Source organism: Lathyrus oleraceus, chromosome 5 (assembly GCF_024323335.1).
Source record: "Lathyrus oleraceus cultivar Zhongwan6 chromosome 5, CAAS_Psat_ZW6_1.0, whole genome shotgun sequence".
Taxonomy (NCBI): domain Eukaryota; kingdom Viridiplantae; phylum Streptophyta; class Magnoliopsida; order Fabales; family Fabaceae; genus Lathyrus; species Lathyrus oleraceus.
Window position 1 is genome coordinate 99,684,269 of NC_066583.1, and position 16,611 is coordinate 99,700,879.

Consider the following 16,611-nt stretch of genomic DNA (forward strand, 5'->3'; position numbering starts at 1 on the left):
AAATAATTTTATATTTAAAGTTTTTAAAGAATGACTTTTTATTACCTTTGTTAGTCAGACTTGACTTATTTAAAAAAAGATATAAACTCTTGTAGTGAATGGTGTACGTGTTGATTTCACATTATTAGATAGGTAGTCCTAACTTCTGATAATGTCATTGTACTAGTGATAGTATTTTAATTTTGCGGTTGAATAAACGTGGACAAATCAGATATCATGTGAGGTACTACGCCGAAAGCGAATAAATAGGCACATCGTTACTCCCACGTCAGTCTCATACGAAAGATACGCCATAATTGCCGAAACAAAATCGGCAAGTGCAACGAACACATAACTGACTACAAAATGTAACGAAATCGAATCAAAATCAAATCACAACAACAAAACCTAAAACCAAAGGAGAACGGGTATCTCTTCCTCTTCCCCTATACTCGTTCTCCTCCTCTATTGAAATCGTCATCGATCTTAGGTTATTGTTGTGATTGAAAAACTCGTTTTCGGTTTGTTGATGAATCTAATTGATCCTCAATCCGATTGGCTTGTGAACATAGCCGATTCTTCGGGTTTTTTTAAGCCGATTCTTAGGTTTAAATCAAATTTGGAAAATGGATTCTTCTCAAGGTTCGAAGTTGGCTGGTTTGGTGCAAAATGCATCCATTAAGAGGGATGGATCTAGTTTGGATCGTGTTCCTGTTTATGTTAAGGAGTTGATTGCTGGTGGATTCGCTGGTGCGCTTTCTAAGAGCTCTGTTGCACCTCTAGAACGGGTCAAGATTCTCTGGCAGGTATACCGCATTTTTCCAATTCCTTACTCTTTCTTCCATTAATTTGTTTTTCTCTAATAGTCTAATGGCGAAATTTCAGAGAGATTTTTTACTAACATGATTTAGGGATCATAATTCACCCTTTATAGATTGATATTGATAATGGGAAATGTGTGGATTACTTGTGATAGAAAATGTATCATGATATTCTTTCTTTAGAGAAGTTGAAATTGATTCTGTGGGTACAATTGATTCCGTGGGTGTAAAATTAATTTGACTTGTTCGGATGTTTTACATTTATTGTGTAGAACTTGAAGCTAAATTTGAAGCTCTTACTTCTACAATTAATTTTTGAATGTATTGGTCAACTACCTTTTGCATGAATATATTCAAATATATTACTCCCTCCATTTCAAAATGACTTCAAAATGAATGAATGTTGTTTAAAGTTTTTGCAGTCAGATTAAGGAATTCAATAATATTCTCATGAGACATTGGATTGTATTTTTACTAAATTAACTTTATTAATGTGTTGGAAATAGTGTGTAGAGTAATAATTAAAGAATACAATTGGAAAAAGAGTAATCATTACTACATTGAAAAGTAAGAATAGTGAGAATGACATTCATTTTGAAACAATTTTTTTTCTCTAAAACAACATTCATTTTGAAACGGAGGGAGTCATTTACGGAGAGTAAAGGGGAGAGGATTTACTAGAAATAGGATATACATGTAGTGATGCTATTGTTAGAATATGTCAAATATTCTGTGTTAGCTAAATTAGACAATAAAATATCATGTTAGCTGTAAAATATTATGTGTTAGCTAAATTAGGAAATCAAATATTATATTGGCCGTAAATTAGTCAATTGTACAGTGTGATAATTGTTAGCTGTCATTCCCTTAATAGAAGATGAATTATAGGGGCTCTTGTGTATATATATGTACTACAATACAATATGAATAATATAAGAAATTATTCTCTGAAACTGTTCTATATGGTATCAGAGTTACACCGACTTCCTCTCTACAATATAGGAATCGGTACTTGTTAGTTTCTTTGGATAATTTTTGATGGCTTCTTCCGAGAATAATAAATCGGAGAAATCCAATTCTTCCGCTGCGATCCAGATGCATGATGCGCTAACCCCTGAACGACTTGACGACAACAACTATGTCGAGTGGTCGTTGAATGTGGAGAACAAGATCAGATATAGAACAGTTTCAGAGAATAATTTCTTATATTATTCATATTGTATTGTAGTACATATATATACACAAGAGCCCCTATAATTCCTCTTCTATTAAGGGAATGACAGCTAACAATTATCACACTGTACAATTGACTAATTTACAGCAAGCATAATATTTGATTTCCTAATTTAGCTAACACATAATATTTTACAGCTAACATGATATTTTATTGCTTAATTTAGCTAACACAAAATATTTGACATATTCTAACACCCCCACTCAAGTTGGTGCATGGATATCACACATTCCCAACTTGAATAATGATTCATTGAATACTCTGCTTGCCACTCTTTTGGTGAGAACATCAGCTAACTGCAATTCAGATCTTACAAAGGGAAAGGAAATTATTCCAGCTTCAAGCTTCTCTTTGATGAAATGTCTATCAATCTCTACATGTTTTGTTCTATCATGTTGCACAGGATTATGAGCAATTGGTATTGCTGATGTATTATCACAGTACAAACGCAAAGCTTCGTTAGATTTAAAGCCCAAATCTGATAAAACATTTCGTACCCACAAAAGTTCACATACCGCAAGAGCCATGCCTCTAAATTCTGCTTCAGCACTAGATCTTGCTACTACCGGTTGCTTTTTACTCCTCCAGGTTACAAGATTTCCTCCTACAAACGTAAAGTAACCGGAGGTAGACCTTCTATCATTTTTGGACTCTGCCCAATCAGCGTCGGTGTACCCTTCAACCTTTAAGTTTCCATGATTTGAGAATAAAATTCCTTTTCCGGGAGTAGACTTCAAATATCTCAAAATCCTCTCAACGGCATCCATATGAGGCTTGCGTGGATCATGCATAAATTGGCTAACAACATTTACTGCATAGGTAATATTAGGACGTGTATGAGACAAATAAATTAATTTTCCCACTAGCCTCTGGTACCTCTCTCGGTCTATGCTAGCTGAATTTGAACATTGAAAAAGCATGTGATTTTGTTCAATTGGGGTATCAACTGGTTTACACCCAAGCAACCCAGTTTCAGATAATAAGTCAATAGTATACTTTCTTTGACATAGAAAAATACCATGTTTTGATCTAGCTACTTCAATACCCAAAAAATATTTGAGGTTTCCAAGTTGTTTCATCTCAAATTCAGATGCAAGATATCTTTACAAACTAGAAATCTCATCTTGGTCATTTCCTGTAACTATCATATCATCTACATAGATAATTAAGACTGTAATTTTACCTTCTCCTTTCTTTAAAAATAAGGTATGATCATAGTTACTTGTTTTATAGCCAAAAGCCTTCATAGACTTAGTGAACCTTCCAAACCGTACTCTTGGGGATTGTTTTAATCCATATAGAGCTTTCTTTAATTTACAAACCTTCATTCCATTTGAATCTATCATGGAATCTGTCATACCTGGTGGAGAATCCATATAAATTTCTTTCAAAATTTCTCCATGTAAGAAAGCATTTTTTACATCAAATTGTAGAAGAGGCCAATCTTGATTTACTGCTATTGACAAAAGTATTCTTACAGTGTTGAGCTTGGCTACCGGCGCAAACGTCTCTTGACAATCTACACCATAAGACTGAGTGTAACCTTTAGCAACTAGCCGAGCTTTATACCTCTCAATGCTTCCATCAGCCTTGTGTTTTATTGTAAAAACCCATCTGCACCCCACTGTTTTCTTCCCACTTGGTAAAGTCACAATATCCCAAGTGTTGTTCTTTTCTAAAGCTGTCATCTCCTCAACCATTGCTTTCGTCCATTTAGGATCTGCCAAAGCTTCCTGCACATTACTAGGAATAGAAATTGAAGATAATTGAGATACAAATGATTTATATGACCGAGATAACTTGTGAGATGACACATAATTACTAATGGGATATTTAATTTTGGACTGAAGGTTTGGTTCATATCTAACAGGAGGTTGACCACGGTTAGAACGGGATGGAAGATATATTTGACGGTAGTTGACTCGGTGTTAGGTGTGATGGTGGTGTCATGTAAACAAGGATCAATTTCATGATCAGTTTCATGCAAACAAGACTCAATTTCAGAATCAACAACAAGATCAACTTCATCTATATGTGTATTATCAAAGATAGGATTAAGAGATACCTCTGAAGAGCCATGTTGAACCTGTGGAGAAGATTGAGCAAGTTGGATATGATCGGAAGACACTGTATTACCTAAAAATGGAGTGTCCATATTTAAGGCTGGCTCACTTCCTGCAGAATGATCCTTACAAGATAATTTTACATTTGAAATGTCAAACAAACTAACATCATGATGCTGCACTTCATTTTCATTCCCCCCCCTGAAGTGGAGAATCGACATAAAAAAAATTATCTTCATGAAATGTCACATCCATAGAAATATAAAATTTCTTTGATGTGGGATGATAGGCAAAATAACCTTTTTGAGTTGATCCATACCCAACAAAGACACATTTAATAGCTCGTTCTTCAAGCTTTGTACGTTGATGTGGGTGTAAGTGCACATATATAACACATCCAAAAACATGAGGAAGTAAATAAAAAATGGAAGGAAGAGCACAATGATCAGACAACACATCTAAAGGTCTTCTAAAGTTAAGCACGCTAGAAGGGGTTCGATTAATCAAATAAACGGCGGAGTTCACAGCCTCGCCCCACAAATGAGATGGAACATTACCTTCTATTAAGAGTGATCTTGTCACTTCTAATAGATGTCTATTTTTCCTCTCAGCCACTCCGTTTTGTTGGGGCGAGTAAGGACATGTAGTTTGATGCAAAATGCCTTTAGAGTTCATGAATTCCATTAATTCCATTTTAAAGTATTCCCCTCCATTATCAGATCTAATGACTTTTATACTTGTGTTAAATTGTGTAACTATCATTTGATGAAAGGAACGAAACACATCATACACATCACTTTTATGTTTTAGCAAATACACCCAAATTACCCGAGTACAATCATCAACAAAACTGATAAACCATTTTTTCCCATTATGCGTAGATTGTGGAGCAGGGCCCCAGACATCTGTGTGTACTAACGAAAAAGGAAAATCAGTTTTTTTATTGCTTAAAGGATAAACAGCACGATGACTTTTTGCAAGAACACAAGTTTCACAAAGAAAATCCGAAATATTGCATTTATGAAATAGTGATGGAAACAATTTCTTTAAATAACTAAAAGATGGGTGTCCCAATCGTCTATGCCATAGCCAAATTTCCTTTTTATTTTTATCTTGTATATGATCACTTGCAATATGGGCCAATGCTCCCTTATGGGTTTGTTGGGAAACATTTTCAAGATAATACAGTCCTTCACTTTGTCTACCACTGCCAATCTTCTCCTTGGTGTATATATTCTGAAAAAGACAATGAGTAGGGTAAAACATAGCAACACAAGAATGTGATTTGGTTAATATGCTGACAGAGAGAAGGTTACAATTCAAAGTAGGAACAAATAAGACATCGGGTATGGATAATGAGGGTGAGAGGAATACAGTACCCACACCTTCAATAGGAGATGCGACTCCATTGGCATTAACAATGATAGTTTTAGAATTAGAACCACCAGAGGAAAAATTAGTAAATACATGACGATCACAAGTCATATGGTCAGTAGCACCTGTATCGATTATCCAATCTCTACCCCTAGTAACAACAGAAAAATTAAGAGCAGAGTTAGATATACCTGACTTGGTTACAAATCCAGCAGCTGTAGAATTATGGCTCTTCATATTTTCTGCCTTGTTACTGGAATTAATTTTTCCTTTTGGATGCCAATCTGGATATCCATGGAGTTTAAAACATGCTTCCACTACATGATTATCACCATTACAGTGGGTACACTTACGAACTCCTTTCTTAGGGTACTTCTTGACAGCAAAAACAGACCCCTCAGTAGGTTCACTACCAAGCATAGCATCTTGGCGATTTGCTTCAGCACAAACAGTTGCATAAACTGATTGAATATTTGGGAGTGGACTGGTAGCAAGGATACGGCCACGAACTCCATCCAAATGTGAATCCAGGCCGGCTAAAAATACATAAACTCGTTGGGAATTAACCATCTTGTTATGCTTCTCGATATCTTTAGAGCATTCCATGGTACAATCATTAATAGCATCATACTCTTGCCATAACCTCTGCAATTTACTAAAGTATGTAATAATAGATCCACCATTTTGTTGAGTAGAGATTACCTCACGATACAATTGATATGCTCTTGATGCATCTTGGTTGACAGAGTACGTCTCCTTCGCAGTTTCCCAAATTTCCTTTGCCGTAGCCAAGCGAATGAAGAGAGATCTGGTTTCTTTGGTCATTGAGTCCAGAAGCCAAGACTTGACCAAGCAGTTTTCATCTTCCCATGCTTCATAATCGTCAGATTCCTGGTCCTTTGGTGCTGCCTTTGTTCCGGTGACGTAACCCCAACGTTTTCTTCCCACTTGGTAAAGTCACAATATCCCAAGTGTTGTTTGGTTCTGTTATGTCTTAAAGGTGTCAAAGTCAAACTGTCAATCAGTTACTGCTCCTTGATTTATGCGCCTCTTGCTGGATTCTTGAAGTTTTTGATTTGCAATCCTTGGAACTTCTCACTCATCAAGTGGCGACCAGAGCTTATTGCCCCTGTCCTGTTTCAACCTACCTGTACTAGAGCCTTTTTCAAAAGAAAAAAATTAACTGAAATACCAGCTTTTAAGGTTTACTTGTTGTCTATGGCCTAATGTACGTAATAGATAGTCAATAATCAATGTTGGTGTTTCTTTCTTTGTACCTTATTTTCTCCAAGACTATGTGTTCATCTTGTAGGCTTGTAATAGTGACATATAAGGCTTGACTGTTAGTATTGTTGTTGTATGTGCATAACCTTCATTTTTTTTATTTTTTTTCCAGACTAGAACTGGAGGATTCCATAATCTTGGTGTTTACCAATCTATGAATAAGTTGCTAAAGCATGAAGGGTTTCTAGGATTATATAAGTAAGACTCAATTATATGATTTTTTCTTTTTGGTTTACAATGCATGTGTTGTTAAACCTATGTATATGTGTTGGTTTCAGAGGAAATGGAGCTAGTGTTATCCGGATTGTTCCATATGCTGCCTTACATTTTATGACATATGAGCGGTATAAAAGTTGGATCCTTAACAATTACCCCATTTTAGGAACAGGTCCTTCTATTGATCTTTTAGCTGGCTCGGCAGCAGGGGGAACTTCAGTTTTATGTACGTACCCCTTAGATCTTGCCCGTACCAAACTTGCTTATCAGGTAAGGATTTCCTTTAAACATATTTTAACCTTGAAATAGACTTGTTGTAACATCTAATACAAAAACATATACTATATGAGAAAAGCTAGCATGTAGCACCATATTTTTTATCCAATAGACTCCCTTACATTGGGTGAAACTCGCGAGCCAAATTTATGTGGAATCCACACTATTTAGTGGGATCTACTCCAAAACGGTGAGACTCTTTTGAATTTCAATCAATAGGAAAGTGTGTTATATAGTGTGTTTTGAGTATACCGATATCCTGTACAGTAATGAAAGTCTCTTAGTTTCCCTTCCGTTATTCTGTCTCTCATTTAATCCTTTAATCCTAATTAGTCAAAGGAACATAGTACAACTCGTATAAACAAGATTAGTAAAAGATAGATTTTAAATATTAAGTCTCCCAACTCAAAAGAGGGACTAAGAAAAGATTAATGTCATTGAATGCTTCAGCATGCTTTAATCAGAGAGACTGAAACAACATGGTTCACACACACACAACACACTCACACAATATGAAACTTTTGGATTATTAGTTCAGTTTAATTTGTAATCTCGTTGAGGAACATGTCATGTTTTTTCAAATTATTTGGTCCACATGGTTTTCAACTGATGAACTATTTTCAATTACATTATTCTATTGGTAGTCCCTTTTGTTTCTGATTTTCATTGCAACATGCATTTACCAAATTGTGATTCTAGCATTGGTAGTTGGGTGTAAGAAACAAGTGATTGTCCATTGTTTGAGATGAAACTGTACCATGTTCTGTTTATACCTGTATGCTTTGGTGGTGAGGGGGATATTTTTTTAGGAAAAAGTTGCATGCAAATTTCAATCTCATTATAACTCTTTCTGTTGTATTTGCATAATTTTACAGGTGGTGGACACAAAAGTATGTATCAAAGATGGTATTAAAGGAGTTCATTCTCAACCTACAGGTCCTGTACATAATGGGATTAAAGGTGTACTTACGAGTGCCTATAAGGAAGCTGGAGTTCGTGGACTTTATAGAGGTGTAGGTATGTGTGTTCTAGAATTTACCAATACAACCTTTATGCATTACAATCATATAATTGGTTCTTGTTGGAGTTCTTGCTTGTGGAACATGTGTTTCCTTATAGCATGTCTCAGCTAGCAGCTCTTGCATTTTACTACTCTATCCAATATTTTTAGTACATTCCTTGTAAATCTCACCTTTGTATTTCATTAGGTCCTACACTCACTGGAATTCTTCCCTATGCTGGTTTGAAGTTCTATACTTATGAGAAATTGAAGATGCATGTTCCTGAAGAACATCAGAAGTCCATTTTGATGCGCCTTTCTTGTGGAGCTCTTGCTGGATTGTTTGGGCAGACTTTAACGTACCCTTTGGATGTTGTTAAGCGACAAATGCAGGTGCTGTAGCTTTTCAATATTTTTCCTTGGTTCATTTCTAGTTTACCTCTTCTTTTTTTGTCGATATGGACTCCTATGTTGCATTAGCAATGCATTCATTCCCTTTCTGGAGGTTTTGCTCATATTTCCTTTGTGCAGGTTGGGAGCTTGCAAAATGCAGCTAACGGAGATGCCCGATACAAGAATACATTAGATGGACTCAGAAAGATTGTTCGAAATCAAGGGTGGAGGCAGTTGTTTGCAGGCGTGAGCATTAACTACATAAGGGTAATGCTCACTTGATCATATACCAACTTTATGTTAGCTTTGTTTTAGACTACTTTTCACATATGAATTTTTGCTTTAGCTTTTGCTATTTTAACTTTCATAAGCAGACCAAAATGCACCGAAATTATTCTGTTCACTATTTTGGAATATATCAATCACCAAATTTTTATATAACACACTCCTCTGTTTGAGAGTAAAAGTGCACAAAAATTTATCAGCCGTATAATTGGTTTTCATAAAATGACTTGAATAAATTGGATTGGAATTTGATGTCATTGTATTATAGTGGTAGATAGTAGTAGAAGTTTTATAAATATGGCAAGTCAATTAGTAGCCCATAGGTGTTATATGTCGAGAAAGCTTCACCCTTGGCCCATGAATATTTCAAGTTAACATACACGTGTTGTATGGGGCAACGGTTAGGAACTATGCAAAACTTCTTGTGGAAGAGCAAAAATAACAGATTAACGGAGTTCGGCCAATTATGCTTAGTCTCCGGGCAGTGTAGACCTCTTTTAATGAAAGGGAAACATACAAAGCATTTAAGAACATTCACACTCTCTCACAAAACCCAAAACCTAGTTACATACCCAAAGAAACATTTCTCTTTAAATGCTTCTCACAATTCCGTCACAGGAAATTTTATTCTTTTCCTCTACCATGTGAAATTTGCGATTTGTGGGAATTTTGCTCTTATATTTAAAAATTAATGAAACACGTCTTTTACCTTCCTCTCTCCATTCATTCCCTTCTTGAAGATCTCTGTATCATCCTTGTACCTTCCTTATTTGTACTTGATATTTATTTTCTTTTATCTCTTTCTTCTATGTTGACCAACAATCTTCCATTTGAAGACCGGTTTCAATGATCAATGGATCTTCACACCTTACTTATACCATTATCGGTATGTTATTCTAGCAAGCGAACTGAGCATGTTGATTGTCACCGCCTTTGTTAACATGTTTGTTGGGTTCTCACTTCCTTGAATCTTACTCAATGTTAACACTTCATCTCAAGCTGAGATTTAATGAAGTAATAATGAAGATCAACGTGAATGCTGAATTCTTTACCAAAAGTATCGCACTCTTATTATCACCATATAAAACACTTTTCTCCTTATGTGAAACTCAATTGTGTTAACAATCCTTGAAGCCATGTCAATTTTTTTGCTGATCTTTTGTATCTGCGATATCCAACTAACACACTAGTATCACTGGTAAATATATAGTCGGTTGTACTTCTTTTGAGGTCAGCATCACTAACAAAGTCTACAACAAATTGATATGACTTCAGATATTGTTAACTGAGTTGAGTTTATAGGAGAAGAGTATTTTGTACATTGATACTCAGAGTGCAATACATTTGGCAAAGAGTTTAGCATTCCATTTGAGAACAATGCACAAGGATCTTCGTAATCACTTCATGAAATCTCAGCTTGAGAATGGCATGCTAACATTGGGCATGATTCAAGGAAGTGAGAATCCAACATACATGTTAACAAAGGCGGTGACAATCGACATGCTAGAATAACAAACTAAGAAAGGATGTTGTATGAACGAGGTGTGAAGATCGATCAAAATCGATCTTCAAGTGAGAGATTGTTGGTCAACAAAGAAGAAAAAGATAAAAGAAAATAATCACGTTGAAATAAGAAAGGTACGGGGATTCAGGGAAGATAAAGGAAGGGCATGTATGGAGAAAAACTCTCCTTAAATTATAAGCATTTTTTATTACCTATAAAAGTTGTGCTTGTTTCATTTCTAAATATAAGAGAAATTTTTTAACAAAGTAGCAAGTTCCATCCGATAGAGGAATAGAAGAAAAATTCCACCAAGGCAATTGTGAGAAATATTTCTTTGAGTGCGTCTAGATTGCGGCTTAAAAACTAGGCATAATTGGCCAAATTCCGTCATAAAAATTTTATGCGCTTTAATGTTTTTGCTCTTATGCAAATGTGACTATGGGAAATTCTAGGTAGTTTCCCAACAACAACTTAGGACAAAAGAGGCCTCTAAGTTATTAATTAAGGTCAATAATTTAAATTTTAGGTCATGCATTCAAATCCTACTTCATATTATTTTATTAATGCGTATTTATATATTTATTCATATTATAATCTCAAACTATACTTAGTGTTTCTTAACATTAAAAGTAATATTTGCTTTAGGCCTAAAAGTAAGTTGGGCCACTAATCCTGTTTGATAGCAATTGTTCAGTTTGCCCTTTAGCCATGGACTGAAAACAATTGTTTAAGTGAATAGTGATAGTTTTCTTTGACAAACTTCAGAAACTGGATAAATTATGCATTGCCTTTGGAATCTTGTGTTTTTGGTACCATTTAAAATTTGAAAAACACGACCATATTATAGTCTTTTATGTTTTGACTTGTTCCTGAAACTTTTTATCAACATTCCTAACCGTTTCATTGGAGGTAACTGTGTTTTATTTTTGCTCTTGAATGTTCCCAGATTGTTCCTTCAGCTGCAATTAGTTTCACCACATATGACATGATGAAGGCATGGCTTGATGTACCATCCCAACAAAGATCTAAATCAGTTTAGGCAGGATAGTTTTAGGTGCTAGCTCGTGATGGCAAGAATTTACCACTACTGACTTCATGTTTATAGGAATGTCTCCAATAGAAATAATCAACTAGTACTATTTTTTAGAGCAACTATTGTGAATAAAGGAATCAATACTCTAGTTTGATTATTACATCATCTAGAGAGTTACAGCAACTTGCTACTTCATTATTTCCTGAACTTTATGACTGTAACTTGTAGATTTGTTAGAAACTGTGGATGCAAAATAGCTGCTTGCATGAACATAAATTTTAGTTTAATAAAGTTTTGAACCCTAACACAGTTGTGTTATGTGTGTAAGTTTTTAGTGATTATTACCATTTCGTCTATATATTCAAAAATGAATAAAGTTTAATAAAGTCACGACTTCATTATAAGTTTGCAAAACTTAACACATCTGAACTTACATTTAGCATTAGGGTTGACTGGTGAGTTGGTGTTGGGATACCCTAAATAATGAAATGTGAGTATCTCCTTGCACGTTGTGTCATTGACTGCCTGTCTCCTATTTTTCTTTTTCCTTTTCCTCTCACTAATGTCTTTTGTAACTTCTTTTTTTGATAATGAATACTAGTACATCTTTGTAACTTTTTTTTTACTCATGATCCGTCAATTTTTTCTATTTTTTTTTAAGTGTTATTTTTTAATTTTTTATATCTATCAAGAAAGTTAATAATTATTGTTACTTTTTATGTAATGATTATTTTTTTTCCTATTTTACCTTTAATTTTTTATAAATTTATTTGACTTTTTTATAAATATTTTTTTATTTATAAAAAGGATATTTAAAAATGAACCTGGGGAGTATTGACCACTTTGTAGCACTCTTTTTGTTTGTTTTAATGTGGCCATTTATTGTCTGTTTCTGAAATTTAAATTTCAGTTTCATGTAACCAATGAAATAATAATGGGAGTATTATATGTTTGGTTGCACATTGCCATTGGATTCCTTAGAACGTGTACAGGAACAGCCTAGCAGTTGCGGACATGAATGCTTCGCTATTCTCGAAAACACAGGTCAGAAGTAAGTACTGGCTGGTCACCTTATTTTGAATTCCAAATTCATGCTAAACTAGAATACGATAAAAAGAATGAGCCAAATTGTACATTTTTCAGATTTTACTTTATTTGTTGAACTTGTCGTTGTTTCGTGCTGTATCCACAGGAATGCTCCTCGAAACCAAAGAAGAAAGACAAAATATACTAATCAATGGTCATTTAATTATTGCTACAATGTGGTGTCAAACACTAATGAATGAAGGACAGTCAATTTACTCATTAATTTAAGATAGGCTACTGTGCCCAGATTGGTTCCCAAAATAGGTAAAATGAGAGGAAAGGAAATGAAATAAATATACTCCTTTTATGAAAATTTTATCACACGCCACTCCCTACATTTTCTATAAATTGAATCTTATACCTTCGTATAAAAGGAAAAGTTTGAAAATTTTCTTGTTTTTTTTTTCTCAATTTGTTTTGAAGTTGTCCAGTCTTGTGTAAGGAGTTGAGAAAAATAGAACAAAGTCTCATCTTGCATCGGAGTTGTTCGGTCCATCCAATTTCTTGGATGTCTTATATTGAAATTATCCGATCCAAATATTAGTACCGGAGGTCTTACTAGTAAGATGTCCGATCCACTCAATTTTTAATCTTGTTCTTGTGAGAACTTAGATCTAAGTTATTCAGTTTATTGTCAAAAATATTAAAGATCAAAAGTCTTATATTAAAGACATTCGGTGGTTAACTTTACTTGACCGAAAATGTTAATTTTTAGGCCATGGTCTTAAGGTAGAGTCATCTGTTCGATGTTTTTTTTTCAAATCTGTCTAGTTTTTTTATTGGTGCGTAGTTGAGGACACGACGGTAAGGTTATTTCATGTAGAGGTCTAAGACTATGAGCATTACAAGCTCAACAGACGATAGATGCCCAACAAGAGCTAGCAATTGCATCATTTTCTAGGAGGTCATGCGAGACATCTATTCTAATACGGTATCAGAAACACCTTGCTCGCAACTTATGGTATAGAGTGGTAAGTAGTTCTTTTTTATTAAGTTGAATAATCTTTAACTTTAATTCTTATTTATATTTTATAATTTATATTTTAAATTGTTTTCAAGAGCGGGGATTGAAAAAAGAATTTAGGATTCCAATTCATGGGAGAAAGTTGAAAGAGCCGGTTCCACAATATCTCTCACCTGTGATAGAGAGATGGTTGATTGACTTTGCTCTATCTTCACTCTAGAGAACCATTATAAAGAGTATTGACGACAATTTAGTGTCGCGATGTGATAAATTACTTGGAGCGCTCGTACACTCAAGATGATAACAAAGTTGTCACCGAACTTTATTTGTTCAAAAAAGAACGGGAAAATATCAATAAAACACTTAAAAGAAAAAGAAAATGATCGTCGCAACGAAATTCGAGATCAAGAGTCGATTATGCGAGGGGAATGTATTAACACCTCTCACATCCGTTGTACTCAACGAGAAACATTTAGTTAGATTTGTGAATATGATGTTAGCTTTTGTTATTTTTTTCTTCGAGTTATTAAAATGTTGAGAATGAAAAAGAAAAGGTGGCAAAAACGTTTTTATTAGAGTGCTTAACAAGATCGCGGGTCTTGCTCCCACGTATCCTCAGGTGCGAAGAGGAATTCAAAGCTACGTAGTTCTTGGTAAAAAAACCATGCATTTGTTGGTTAATTTTAGTGAACGAATGTTTAGATCGCATTCTAATTGTTAAACGTTGTTTGTATGTCTGCAATTGAAGGCTTAAGAGTTTGTTGGTATCACGGTAGAATGGACTAAACAATGTTCGTTTGTGAAAAAGTTTTCGATCGCTAGGGGGCGACAAAGATATAGTTTGATTGATTGAAGTTTGTTTTTGAGTGGATGTCGAATGCTTAGATGATCGAGCTAAATGACTCATATCCAAACAATCGGGGAAAATAGTGATATACACAAAATCGTTCCTTTTTATCCAATTAATTGTGAAATGGGTTAGATATGATAAAGGTTTTTTGGATGTAAGACGAATACTCGAATGATCGAGCTATACAACTCGTATCCAAGTATTTGGGGAAGAAAAAGGTATACACTGAATTATTCATTTTTCGTCTAATTTATTCTAAGAATGAGATCGCTCAAGATTTGATTATGAAAGAGATTCAATATGAATCGAATTAAGAGTTTTAACGGATGATGAATGCTCGGATGATTGAGTTATACGGCTAGGCATGGCAACGAGGCGGGTCGGGGACGGTTTTTACCTCCCCAAAACCCAAACCCGAATTCCCAAACAATCTCTGTTCCCCGCCCCAAACTCAAACGGGGGTGGAGAATTAAAACTCAAACCCGTCCCAAACGGGTTCAGGTTGGATTCGGGTATCCCCGTCCCGCCACCATTCATTTAATAAAAGCAATTTTTTAAATAGAAATATTTATTTTTTTAAAAATCAAGTTATATTACAAATAATAAAATAAAACAATCTAAAAAAAAATTCATACATACATTTCGAATATTTTAAATAATCAATACGAATCAAAATATCAAAACATTGGCCACTTATTTAATATTCTAAATTATCAAAAATAAATAATAATGTACATAATAAAGTAAACGGGGAGGGTTCGAGGGAGGGTTCGGGGTGGGTACTAGTATCCTCATTACCCGATCCGTCCCAATATTTTATAATCGGGGAAAACCCAAACCCAAAACGGGTTTTCCCCGTCAACTTCGAGGCGGGTTCGGGTGGGTACCCGCGGGTACAGGTTATGTTTCAATGCCTATATACGACTCGTATCTAAAGAATCGGGGAAAATAGTGGTAGACACAAATTATTCCTTTTTCATCTTATTTATGAAAGATGTTTGAAAATGATTAGTTATTTTATTTTGATTTAGAAAAATAAACTTGATATGGATCAATGTTTGATTTTTGTTGATTTGGAATTGATGGGAGGATGGTAAATTTTGAAAAGGCCACTTGACTTTAGATCAAGGATTTTTTATTTAAAATATTTATTTTAACTATCAAATATTTATTTAATCAATTAAAATTAATTAATAAAATAAATAAATGATAAAAGAAAAAAAAAAGTGAATCACACATTCAAATCAGACTATTGAAATCACTAAAAAAAAAATAGTCAAAAGTACTCGATCAAATGCATGATTTGAATCACACATCAATTTTTCATATAAAAATTGTGTTTAGAACGTATAATTTGAATCACGCAATTTTTTTTTTACTTTATTTGGAAAGAGAAAAAAATTATTTTATTATGTCATAAAATATCAAAACAATAAAATAAAAAATCAGGTTTGTTTCATTGAAATTCACTTCATTCCATTTCGTTTTAAAATATCTCCTTTCACTGTATTTTTTGATAAGAAACTCTTACACCAATTTTCTTGCCACGTCATAACAATATCGTAGTAATGTGTCTATTTTAAACTTTTTTTAAAAATAATCACAATTTTCAAATTAATAACTACCTTTTTAAATTATTTATCAAATTTGCAAAAAAAATTACACGACAAGAGCATGAGCCATTTCAAATGGCGCATGCATTGTAATATAGCATTATGGCGCCAACCCTAGTGATGCATGCATCTACCAGTCGTCACTGCATGTGACGCATGCATGCATCCACTTAGTGCATGCACCACTGAATATGACTCCTCCTTTATATGCACACTCTATAAATACAACATCCCCCTCCATTATTTTTCACACGTCTTCTTATTATCTCCTTCCATTTTTCTTCAATCTACTTTCATTTTTCTTCATAATATCCTCATATATATGTTCTTATATTCACAAGAGAAATGTCGATTTAATTTATTCGGCAGTAAAGCCTCCGATAAAGATCTGACTATAGAATACATAGACGTTCAAACATCTTAACATGAGCTTCATCCGTTGGTTAGATGGAGACATTGCAAATGGTGATTCTCTGCCCTACCCAATGGCGCATGCTTTAAAAATCACATGAAAAAACATCACGTGAATGCGTCATTCCCATCTATAAATACTCATGTATTTCTCAGCATTTTCATCAAACACATTCAACATATCTATCTTGTCTGCAACATACACTCAACCCATCCATTTTTCAG

General features: G+C 34.3%; 1 protein-coding gene across 1 annotated transcript; it reads left to right on the plus strand.

Moving 5' to 3' along the window:
* Positions 1 to 219: 219 nt before the first annotated feature.
* LOC127087917 (mitochondrial carrier protein CoAc1) lies at positions 220 to 11,767 on the plus strand. The gene is made up of 7 exons (XM_051028834.1): positions 220 to 785; positions 6,868 to 6,953; positions 7,034 to 7,241; positions 8,123 to 8,264; positions 8,456 to 8,640; positions 8,779 to 8,907; positions 11,376 to 11,767. The coding sequence occupies exons 1-7, from the start codon at positions 606 to 608 to the stop codon at positions 11,466 to 11,468; spliced, it is 1,023 nt and encodes a 340-aa protein (XP_050884791.1). The 5' UTR covers positions 220 to 605; the 3' UTR covers positions 11,469 to 11,767.
* Positions 11,768 to 16,611: the final 4,844 nt, after the last annotated feature.

What these genes read in the sequence shown, in the direction of transcription:
- LOC127087917 (XM_051028834.1), top strand. Translation starts at nt 606, where the DNA reads ATGGATTCTTCTCAAGGTTCGAAGTTGGCTGGTTTGGTGCAAAATGCA. An exon ending in GGGTTTCTAGGATTATATAA is followed by an intron (nt 6,954 to 7,033) that starts GTAAGACTCAAT and finishes TGTTGGTTTCAG; the next exon opens with AGGAAATGGAGCTAGTGTTA. An exon ending in TGAGCATTAACTACATAAGG is followed by an intron (nt 8,908 to 11,375) that starts GTAATGCTCACT and finishes GAATGTTCCCAG; the next exon opens with ATTGTTCCTTCAGCTGCAAT.